At 37.5% G+C, this 12,946-nt stretch overlaps 1 protein-coding gene across 1 annotated transcript in view; it reads right to left on the bottom strand.

Moving 5' to 3' along the window:
* The window catches only part of LOC306887908 (serine/threonine-protein kinase ULK4-like), a gene marked incomplete at its 5' end in the record, with an annotated part of 228,790 nt that overhangs the window by 40,989 nt on the left and 174,855 nt on the right, over positions 1-12,946 (bottom strand). Inside the window, 2 exon segments of the mRNA XM_079445936.1 lie at positions 1,769-1,861; positions 11,000-11,166. Of these exon segments, the coding sequence (XP_079302062.1) occupies positions 1,769-1,861; positions 11,000-11,166 (260 nt within the window).

Raw genomic sequence — 12,946 nt, 5'->3', positions numbered from 1 at the left:
TAATCGAATATGGCAAACCCTAGTATTAACAACTTAATGGTCAAACAAACCAAAGAAGATAAGAACAAAATATCAATCGCAGCACGCAGAGTGATAAAACACACTCTCTTACCTGCTTGGAAAATAAAGGTATTCGAGGCCATGCACTCGAACAATGAGGTAAAACCCAGATATCAGTGTCCCGCTTATCCAAATGTGCATAACGGCAAAAGAAACAAGTCCCTACTTGAAATATTGAAGCGCAGGATGTAGAGGGCTGAGTTTAGTCATTGGGGGTTCCCGTTGTCGGGGTAGATTCCATCCGCGTGTCGGTATCCAGGGATGAGACGAATCTCATGAGGTCTGCGAGGGTCTTGAAAAGAATCTGTTCGTGGCTGTTTATCACTTTAACTACCGCTGGGTATAACAGGAACGACTCGATGCCCAACTGTTGAAGGCATTTCCTTCTTTCCGACATAGCTTTCCTTTTTTGAGACGCGCCCTTGCTGAAATCTGGGAAGAACCACAGCTTGGCCCCTTCATAGCTCAGGGATGATGAATTTATGGCTTCCTTCAGGATCGCTTGCCTGTCGTTGTAACGGAGGAGCTTGAAGTTCAAGGTACGTGCTTTCTTCCTCGTGCAATCTTCATTCGCGTACAGGCGATGCGCACGTTAAATTTCAATCACCTTCCCTTGTAAGGCCGGTAGCCACTTAGCAATTTGGGTCTGCAAAAACTGGATTGCGTTGCCACCTTCAGTTCCTTCAGGTAGACTCACCAACCTTAGGTTGTTTTGTCTGGACTTGTCTTCATAAAGCCATAGCTTCTCCTGCATCTCTTCCAAGCGAGACATGTTAGCGATCAAATCCTTTTTGATATCGTGCACAGTGGTTTTCATGTAGTCAAATCTGTCGCCGAACGCTTTGACATCTTTTTCCAAGAAATCATTGAAATTTCCTCGCGAACGATCACAGACATGCTTAACTTTATGGTGCTCAATTGATTTTCTAGCATCTCAGCAATGGCGTCATGAAGGCGTTCGTCATCTTTAGGCCGCTTTTTGGAAGGTGAATATGGCAATTCCCGTTTGGATGCCATCTTGGATGCCTCTTAAACAAAACATTTAGTCAAAAACTCAGCCCAAGTCTTAGCAGGGATGGTTTAAAGGGACATCTGAAGCGAAGCGCCGAAACACTAAGCAGCCATCACCGCTCACCGCGCATGTGCATCATATATATATATATATCTATATATTAATTGAATATATAAATTTTAATTGAAAAACATTCCACATCCCAAATATAGTGTATCTATGTATACCATGCTGACACCATGTGCAAACAATTGATTTAAACTAGTTTCACTTTTTATTCATTCTCCTAAAATTCCATTACATATATCATTTTAATGTGCAACAACTATTTCAGCAAAATCCATACTTTTGGGCAAAAAATTAATTTCTGTGCTTAAATTATTTAGATTATTTTTATAATTATTTTGAAAAATTAATTTGCTAAATCTGCTGTGCTCAGTTTAACACAAAATTCATTTTCATTTTTTTTTATTGATGATAAATTTATTTTTTATTTTTGTCCAGCCCTAAAGTAGAAATCTTTTTACTTCAGAAAAATAAATAAATAAAATAACACAAGTTGACCTCAGTATCTGACTAGTCAGTTGCTGGATGACTAGTAGACCATCCTGGCCCACCCGTAATGTGTGTAAAAGGATTGGCTAAACACAAAACAGTTAGTATGGACAGTAGCACATACACAACAGACTGACTGACCAGCTGAATCAGGAGGTTGTTTAGGTCTGTCAGCGGCTTATTGATGAGCAGTAGTTCCTCTGCAGCCTCAGTGTCTTCATTACTGTCTGATCTCTACAAAAAAAAGAGAAAGAGAGAGAGCATTATTAGATCGAGAAGAAAAAACAAGAGGGAGAAAGCAGGGGAAGCGAACAGAAGAAAATGAGGACAGTCAGTCATTGGGGGGATGCTTAGTGAAGAGAACTCAAGACCCAACGCAGCAGAGGATTGAGCGTCTGAGAGATTCCTGCTCATGTAATCATCACAGGCAGTACAGTAGCTTGAAGCTGGTGCTATTTTTAACAGAGACGCTCCTCAGAGGTGCTGGGGTCTCTGCACACTGCCCAGCTCTGCTGCCGGAATGGAACAATGCGTACAGCTCGCTATCTACCAACAGCCACAACATCTTACTCTTTAGTAACAGCTGTCAGAGAGAGACAGACAAATATAGACAACAACAGCAAAAAATACATAAGAAATGCAAACTTTGTTACCCATCAGCCATCAGCGAGAGCAGCTGTGCAGCAAATCTGGTTCAAAAGTTCATGCTGCTGTCTCCAGCTGTCTTATTCTGGCTAATATTTCAGTGAATGTGAGTGTCTGGGATCCTCATGTAGATTGGCAGACCGGGGCAATGAGATTACAGCAAGCCTTCGCTTAATAGGACTGCAGCTTTTCACAATTAAACCCCCTTCACTCATTTCAAATATTAATGATGGAGCTCGGGCTGACATCGTGAGAGAAACTGTGAACACGAGAGGGAAGGACAGTCAGCGCAGTGGGGAAAGTGGTCGGGAACGTCTCGCTCATCATTATCACCCAAATGAATTTGGGTTGTGCGGACACTTTAATAAGCTTTGCATTTCTCTCTTTCTGTCGCTGCCTTTTTTTTTCTCTCTCGCAGAACTGAATTCCATTACATGCTCCTTTTTTGCAATGTCCGTGCATAAATATGTATGGAAGGACGCTGAGTGAAAGACAAAGGCCTTGGGTGGATAATGAGGGTTGAGGAGGAACTGACAGGGGAGTGACTTCCTGTGAGTCCTCTGTGCCACATATCTGACTTTAAAATGCTGTTTACCACGGGTCTGCTGAAGCACACCGGTAAAAATAGCACCGGGTACTATTAGATGTCAAAGTGCTGGAAATTGAACACGAACGCTTGCATGTGCGAGCGCGCTCGGTAACTCTGACAAAGATGTCCGCGGTGAGTAATTATGGGTAAAAGGTGTGGTGGATCCACTCGGAGTGAGTGGCTGGATGTATGCTGCTGGTATCTGCATAGCAGTTGTCATTGCATAACAATCTAATCATCAGTGAGGAGCGGATCCAGACATGAACCCCCTAAAAGCATGCCTACGGCGACAGTAGCAGGCAAGCGCTCCCAGAGGATGGGGGGTGGCTGGGGGGTGTAGGGAAAGGAGGGAAGAGAGAGAGAGAAATGAGGGCGACAGAGTGAGAAATGTTTACAAACAAGAGGATGGGACCGTGAGAGAGGGGAAATTAAATATGAATGTGTAACTACTGGAACGAGAAAAAAAGGGTGAGAGGATTAATAACAGACTCTGAGAAACGAAAAAAAAAAAATTAAGATAGGACATCTGGATAAAAATAAATAAATAAAAAACCTTTGAAACAGAAATTGATTTTCTGAAAAGTTTGTATCACACTCCAACACTGGACAAAACGGAGATATGGAGAAATGGGGATGGATTTTTTTTTATTTTTTTTATTGTAGATTTTTATTTCTGGATGGGTCTGAAATTGGACAGAAGCAGAAAATAGAGGCACAAAGCATTCAACGTTTCTCAAGATATTCACTTTAGAGTATTTAGAGGCAATTTTTTTAATTGTGACTTTTCATTATTGGTTTTTAGAAATGTTATTGATTAGTTGTTGCAAGAAACAATAGCTTTTGACAATTTTCTGTTGTAGTATAGAGTTGCCATATGTTAATGCCTCAAAAATCTCTTATTTTTCAAGAAGCAACCAAAAATAAATAAATAACTAAATAATACATACATACATAAATAAGAGAAAACGCAACTCGCTACTTGGCCACAGTATTCTACTAGTTGTTGGATGACTAGTAGACCATCCTGACCCATCTATCATTTATGCAAAAGAAATGGTTAGAGGCAAAACAGATGGAAAATTAGTATGGCAAATTATATTGGCATTTTCCCCAGTGGAGACACTAGCAATAGTGTTTAAAGGAATAATCTGAGTTGAAAACAAGTTCAGCTCTATATTATTTTCCCTGTGGTACAAAGTTAAAAGGATAGTTCACCTTCATTTGGTCCCCACTGACTTCCATAGAATGGGATAAAGGAAAAAAAACACTATGCAAGCCAATGAGGACAAACTGAAGGTGAACTATACCTTTAACTATCACAGACAAAAACAGCCTATGGCTGTATCCGAAATCGCTACCTATACCCTCATTCACTATTCCCTACATTAGTGCACTCATACAGTTCACTTGAAGGAGTGAATGAAATCGAGTGAGTGAATTCGGACACTGAGTGCACCGGAAGGACTGCCGCTTTTGCATAGTTTGCTTGCTGTTTAATAATCATTTGATACGGGCAGCTCCAATAGTAAGATTGAAGGATTTATCTTGAACTCTGTCACGGAAATTATGTATAAACTCTAATAGTCAATTTACCACAAATTTTGTACCTATGTTGTATTACACTGTATTACACCGTGGACGAGCGCTTCTAAAATCAATGAATGGATGATTCAGCTGCAGGCGCCATCTTCTGATGAGACGCGGGAATTCACTCGGCGCGCGACTCTCACAGTGCATTCTGGGGATTTTCTAGCCATTGAGTGTACATCGGTTGTACACTCGTTTTTGCGGTGCATTGTGGGATTGAATGAGTGCACTCGAGAACATCCACTATGGTTTTGAACACCACTTAAAATGGCTAGTGCACTATTTGAGGGTATGGGGGCGATTTTGGATACAGCCTATGATAATTAAAAAAAATAAAAATAAAAATAAAACCTCCCGACTCTAACACGGTCCCAATTCAGTTCCAGTAAGGCTTACATTTGTTACATCACTTACATCAGTGGTTACATTTGTAAAGTATACGGGGCCAGACAGTAAACATTGAGAAATATTAAATATATTAATACATTTGTAAAAGTTTTTGGAAGGAGACCATATAAATGACAGAATCGACAGAATCACTGACCTTGTAAAGTTTTATCCAATCTTACAACTTCTTTGTCTTGATGACATAATGGCAGTAGTCCTAGTAACCTTTGCACAATATGCACAATGCTATTAGAAAGCTACATGAGGCTAGAACTGTTTAGCTATATATTAATATATATTGCATTATCAACATAATTCCTGTTGGTGGAGTTACAGTATATGTGATAACTAGGTTTTGCTGAATAATTTATACATGCGTTTAAAAAAAAAAACATACTTCATATTTTGACCTATAATACCCTCAGTTTACGTCCTTATTTGGACCTTAAAATAAATTTAAAACACAAATTTAATTAAATTTAAACACAACTGTTCCAAAATTTAGGGTCGGTAAGATATTTTTAATTATTTAAAAGAATTCTTAGAAATTTTACAATAAGGTTCCATTTGTTACAGTATTCATTAATCTTTGTTAACATTAGTTAATAAAAATACAGCTGTTCATTGTTCTTCTTCTTCCCCATTAAATAATACTGATATATACAACCTTTGATTTTAGTTATGTATTATGTTGGAATCAACATTCACTAAGATTAATAAATTCTTTAGAATTATTGGTAACACTTTATTTTAAGGTGTCCTTGTAACAGTGTAATCATACATTTACATACTGAGCAATATTAATTAACTACATGTACTTACTATAAGGTTAGGGTTTGGCGTAGGGGTACTTGCATGTAATTATGCATAATTTATTGTTATTAAAAAAATATGTATATGTAACGTGTAACAAGGACACCTTAAAATAAAGTGTTACAAATTATATTTCATTGTTAGTTCATGTGGTTGACTAATATTAACAAATAGAACCTTATTGTAAAGTGTTACTTTAATCCAGTTTAAATAAATTGTTTTCTATTTTAATATATTTATTGATGTTATGGCAAAACTGAATATTCAGCAACATTACTCACATGATCACATTAAATTAACCATTCTAATATGCTGAATTGTGCTCAAGAAATATGATCATCATCAGTGTTAAAAACAGTTGTGCTGCTTAATATTTTATAAACTTAAAAGTTTATTTTATAGGATTCCTCAGTGAAAAGAAGAAAAAAACCAGCATTTATTTGAAATCGAAATCCTTTGTAACATTATAAATGCCTTAACTGTCACTTTTGATTAATTTAACATCTTTACTGAAGTATAAATATAAAAAAAACCTCACTGGCCCCAAAATAGCATCATATCAAGCCAATCTTTATTATATCTGCACAAACAATTTCACTAAAATTTATTTTTCTAAACTTCCAAATGCTATACGATTGAGCAGACAGTTTAAGAGAGTATGTTTGATTTTTGCTCATTAGAGAGACTAAATAATTACTCTGCTCATTTGACCGTAAAGCTGCATGTGAAATATAAACAACAGCAATGTAGACTTTTGTCATGCTATATTGCTACATTTTGGAAACATATTTGGTAATTGGAAAAAGCTACAGTGTTTGCTACCAAGTTTATCAAACAAAAGTCTCTTTTTCTTCTCTCTTAAAAATACATTTCACAGATTCAAAAACACAAACCCTATGATCTTTGCCAAGTGTTATTTTTGTGTGCAATATGCATCAGATGGGCAGTGAAAGGTCCATGGACGGCACATCAGAGGCTGAGACTACAGTTTGATAGCCTTTTTCACAAACAGCCATTTTCATAAATTTAAACAACTGAAATCGGAGACAGAACTACAGAGTAGGCAGGATAGAGGCCAATAAAGAATATGTCAGAGAAAGACTGTCAGAGAAATCATTTTAACAAAAAAACTATGCCAAGAGAGACAAATTCCCCACTACACTGACACTATAAAATGGGCAAATACCATATCTAGCTAAAACTCCATAAAGAACTTTTCCTGTCACAACAAGACACCTTCCTATGTGGCATATATATTGCACACCCAGAGCCCCCAATGCAGTGAAGACATGTTTCATGCACTGGAAAAAGAGACATGCCATTTCCAGGCTCAGGAAAATGTGCTTGTCTGTGGGGATCTGAATGCAAGAACGGGATTACGGTTTGACTTCACGGACACACAGCAAGTAAATATATTAATAAATAAGATGTCCTGTACAAATAACAACATTTTGCCTTTCCAGAGCATGACCATACTGTCAATGAGAATGGGAAAGTCTGTGTCTGTACTTGTCAGCTGTCATATGAAGGGACACATTCAGTGACACATTCAGTATTTATAACAGAGATTCCTCATTTCTCAGAGTATTATTATTTAAAAACATACTTTATATCAAAAGGACAAACTAACATTAGCAAACAGTTCAGTAAACTGTACCATACAGTACAGATGCATAATTCCCTGGATACCTACACTTACATTCAAGGTAAGTAAAGTCGTGACGTATTGTCAAGTATGGTGACCCATACTCGAAATTGGTGCTCTGCGTTTAACCCATCCAAGTGCACACACACAGCAGTGAGTAGTGAACAAATCCACACACACACACACACACACACCGTGAACACACACCCGGAGCAGTGGGCAGCCATGCTGCAGCGCCCGGGGAGCAATTGGGGGTTCGGTGCCTTGCTCAAGGGCACCTCAGTCGTGGTATTGAGGGTGGAGAGAGCGCTGGACATTCCCTCCCCCCACCTACAATTCCTGCCGGCCGGGGGCTCGAACTCGCAACCTTTCGATTACGAGTCCGACTCTCTAACCATTAGGCCACGACTTCCCCCGTGTTAGTCTATCTGTGAAAAATATTAATTCAATATTTAAAGCAACTTAAAAAGTCAAAGAATTAACAAAAAAACAAACAAATAAATATTGAATAGAAAAAAAAGTACATGAAAGACCTTTATGAAAGATAGATTTATTCTATCTGGCACCAAGAACTCTTCTCCAAAATTCTTGAAAGGGGAAAACTACAGCCTTATTAAATCAATGCACACTGATAGTGAATGTGAAATAAAAAACTGCAACAAAAGAACAAAACACTTTTCTCGGGATAGTGGAATGAATGTTACAGCTTAAGCCCAACCTTATTCAATATGTACATCAACATGTGCAATCACTGAACAAGGTGGAACCACTGTGGAGCAACCTGCAGCCCCTGCTCTCACTTCACACAACACCAAATCAAACAGCTGCTCTGCACAGATAGATCTGCTGTCTTACACCGAACAGGATTTACAGTAGAATACCAATAAAAATAAAAGAACAACCATGACCTTCCAGAAAAGATCCACATTCCAGAAAACACTACACATATTCACATTAGGAACTAACCACATAACACACTCATCACACTACTATAATCCAGTACTAAAAATCAATTCCACAGGAAACTTGAAGACTGCAGTAAATACACTGAGAGCTAACAGCCGCAGGGCCATGTATGCCATAAAACGAAAATGCCCTTTATAAACTTCTGTTCGATTTTGGCCAGAAATATTACAATCTGCAGTTTTGCCCATTGCCCTTTATGCCAGTGGGACATGGGAGTCCAGTAACTGAAAAATCTGAAAAAAGAGACAAATGTCTAATTCTAAGGCAAATTTTTATAAAATACCCAATGAATACACCAACACACACCAAATACAACATACAAACTATAAAGATGTAAAACAGGCAATGGAATTCTAGAATCACCTAATATCATTTTAAAACCCTGTAATACTAAAGGTGCAGTCAGTGAATCAGTGAATTTTTACGGGCATTGTCTATTGTCATAAGCGTACTGATGTATAAAGACTACATGGAAGACAGTTTCAAACCAAGCAACTTCAACGAGGTTAATTCACATGACCAAAAAGGAAAATAACTTTTTTATCCTCACCTGAAATTCCTGACTGTGCAGATTCTTAATAAATATTCTTCTTAATTCTTATAGTATTTTTGGATACACTGTCAATAATACATTATTTTCTTATAACTTTATGGATTACTATAGAATCTGTTGGTACTTTTTTGCTCTGAGCCAAGAAGACACTAGCAACAAGAAGTTGCTTTAGACACCAAGTCTGGATTCACAATATTCATAAAACAGTAGGCAAAAAAATCATACCTGGATGATCTACTATTTCTGCTACTAGTTCACATCCAACGGACACTTTATGATCCATAAGCCATGGGAGAAGAGCTGTGAGTGGCAATGAAACGACGCAACTCACTCTATAGCTTTATACCTATAGATATTGCACATTCACATGGCATTCATACTAGACATGCTTGATAATACTGTATTCATACACATGCATACTTCTTTAACAGTCACAAAGTTCTTCGTCAAATATATAAGCTACTCAGACAGTGAGCGATTTCAGATGCAGCAGAGAAAAGCCACAGGAAAGCACAGCTGAGGGCCTGGAAAAAGGAAGATATGCAGACTTGGTAACACTTTAGAACTGGAAACACTTATTCACTATTAACTACGACTTTTCCCTCAATAAATTACTAATTTGCTGCTTAGTAGTTAGTAAGGTAGTTGTTAAATTTAGGTATTGGGTAGGATTAGGGATGTAGAATAAGGCCATGTAGAATAAGGCATTAATATGCAGTGTTTCTGCTACATTCATTCTGCCGTGGCAGCCCGCCACACCAAAAATCATCCCCGCCACGGCTGCAGCTTTTCAGTGACGTCACTCGATTCATTTACAGTCTGGTAATTTATAGTGGAGGAGATGTTAGTCACACACTAATTATTAAAAGGTGAGTATATAGCGCAAACTTAAGTGTAATCATAGTAGCGGTGTACGTTATGTGTAACGATTCGATTCAACCTCCAACATTACACAGTAGTTGTGAAACTGATCGCAGTTGATCCGTGGTCCGTACGGACCAGACCTCAAGGTTCGGTTCGCATGTGATTAACAGACTAATTGCAAAAATTAACCATCATAGAGTGAACGTTTATCATTTGTATGTGTTTTATCGTGCCAATTTACACATTCAAGTGATTTTAAGCCATTCCAGCGCAAGACGAGGCGAATAGAACTTATTTCACTGTACTTTTACACTGTACTTATTTCACTGTCCGTGCGCTGATTTCTGTGGCCACAGCTGCCGGACACGGCGCCCGCGCACAGATTTATAAGCGTGCACGAACACCGAGTTCATTCTTCATTCGCATTTCCTTGTGTTTGAACAGACGCATACATACAGAATTATGTGAAAATGGACGTCTCAACAATTATTCTCGATAACGCAGTCACTCATCTTCAGTGAACGAAAACAAGTTAGAAAGAAATAGCATGTGTATCATTATATAGGATCCGTGCATTCGGTCTTAAAGGGACAGCTGCCTATAAACACATGCTGTTATATATGACAGAAGAAAAGGGGCAAGGTCCACGGGAAAATCATTGTGACATCTATCAAGTGCACTTTAAGTGTGGAATGCTGGCCACAAACTAATGTTGCTGGAAGACAACTTTCTACGGGCGTGTTTACACAATATCGTTTTCAACTAAAAATGGCAAAAATTGTGTGTGTTCTGGCTACTGAAAATGCAAACTTGTAAAAGTGCAAGTTTAAAGAAAAACTAAAACACGGTTATTGTCTCCATATTAACTATGGAAATGCAAATTTGTAAAAAAACGGTGACATTATGCGCATACCTATTATGTGTTCAGTATATGCATATGTATACTGGTGCATAGTTTTTTTTTTTTAACGAACTGACATCGCCAACTACCTGGCAAGCACAATACAGAGTTTTTGTGGATCCGTGTGAACAGGGATTGTTGTTGTCTTTTCTTTTCACTATAATTAGACCAAAATGAGACAGAGCTGCCCTTTAACATAATACACAGGCATCAGGGAAACATTCTTTCACAAAATTATTAAGAATTTATAAACTATATATTCTGTCTTTTTATATTATTATTTAAATTACATCAGTTGTTTTGCACAAAAGTTTGTCCATTAGTCTTTGTATGCAACACATCAGCTAATGCTTTGACTATACAAATGTACAATTATTTGTACATTTGCTAGCAAATCAGAAGTAAAATAGCAAGAATGTTACCTGCAGGGCCAGTCGGACTACAGACGAAAGGTTTTTGAGCAGGCAGTGGATGATGTCCAGCAGACAGAGGAGAAGAGAACAGCAGCTCTTCAGCCCTGAGTGCATTTCTCCCTCCAGATATACACCAGAGACTTCCACAAAGACATTACACACCACCTCAATCACACCTGAGAAGAGATAAACGCAAACAAAATCATTCTTCTATACATCCATCTGCTCTGATTGTCCATCTGATGGACACAAACATAACCCATCTGACTTAAGATATCTGCTAACTGAGTAAACAACTGCCTGTCTTTTGCACATTACATTACACTCAATATACTGTTTGAAATGGTCATAGTTACATACAGTAATGAAGCATAAAGTAACAAGATTTTCAGTGTATGGTGGAAAACTCAGGTAGACGAGCTAAGGTAGACACGAATTCGAAGCTTAACTTAAAGCTGCAGTCCATAAGTTTTGCCTCTTCGACGCCATCTCTGTTTGAAACCTGCAATTGCAGTTATTTGCAGATAATTTTCTTTACGTGGGTTGTGCATCGGCACGGCTCCTCAGCGTGGATGACTAATGTTTTGGAAGTATAACCCAAATAAGAATTTCGGATATTGTCATCTGAACAATTAAGTAACAAGTCTGCCTCTTTTGTTCTGACCAACTGAGGGAAAAAGCATTAAAATAAATTGCCCTACCAATGCTGATTAAATCGATCGGTTAGCTCATATCAAATCAAACGTGCAAATTGATATTATTGTTATACTTTGTTCTCAAACTGTTAATGTTAACAACATCAGCATTGTGTGACTACATGTATGTAGTGTGTAGATTTCTTTACAGTCTAATCTCTAATACCATTCGAATTTCATTTAAACAATTTCTTTTAACCCAAAAAGCAAATTATTCTTCCTTAGAACTGGTTCTCTTTAAAATACAAAACTTGAGTAATCCCACGTAGGCTATCTGTAACCAGACGCACATTTAAAACTGGAATATAATCTAATATAATTTCAGTCACTTACATGTTTCATAAACACACAATCCTTTCTGGATTACAATCTGCCATCAAAATGATAAATTGAATTATTCCAGCTGCTGTGAGAAAAGACTATAAATATTCTGCCACCCGCAGCATCATCACGTAGAATATAGCCTACTAGCCGGGACAACAACTTTATGTTTACAGATGTGACGTAATAATGCGACACCATGCTTGAATTTCCGGCGAAAACCTACTAGTACCACTCAAATTAGAAAACATTATTATAAGCTTACTGTTGTGAAAATGGCGTCAAGGAAAGGAGATTTTTGAACAATGGCTGGTTATATACTTGCTCAAAAATTGATTTTGGATAATTTTTTAACAATAAAAAAGTTACGGACTGCAGCTTTAACTAATCTGATTTTACTTAAATTACGATATATACAGTTGTAGTGTGTTTATATAGTGTGGAGATGGTACGTTTTTTTTTAATAATGAATAAATTAACAAATTAATACTTTTATTAAGCAAAAACACACTCAATTGATCAGAAGCAACAGCAAAGACTTTACACAATGTTACACAAGATTTCTATTTCAAATAAACGCTGTTAGTTTGATCTTGAATCCAAAGTCACATGATTCAGGTCCAAATGACCTTTCAAATGAAAATGCAGTCTAACCTAAACTTGCAAAAGACCAGAAGTAAAGAGTAGAAAGTCTTCTCATTTAAACCTTTAACGATTATGCGATCGTCTTAAAATAAAAAAAAAATCTATGCTACTTTATATCATAAATTATGAAAGTGCATATCAATACCACACGTTTCTGTTTCTATTTGGCGTTCTATTTATATGCAGAAATTGACTTTGATGTACATATGATATGCAATGGTTTTACCATTGATGACGACTGCTTGGACGGCTCAAAGGAATAAAGCAGACCTCATCAAGTGCTCGAGCACCACCG

This window comes from Barbus barbus (assembly GCF_936440315.1).
Source record: "Barbus barbus genome assembly, chromosome: 21".
Classification (NCBI taxonomy): Eukaryota; Metazoa; Chordata; class Actinopteri; order Cypriniformes; family Cyprinidae; genus Barbus; species Barbus barbus.
Note: the sequence above shows the minus strand (reverse complement) of the source record. Positions and strands in the feature narration are given on the sequence as shown.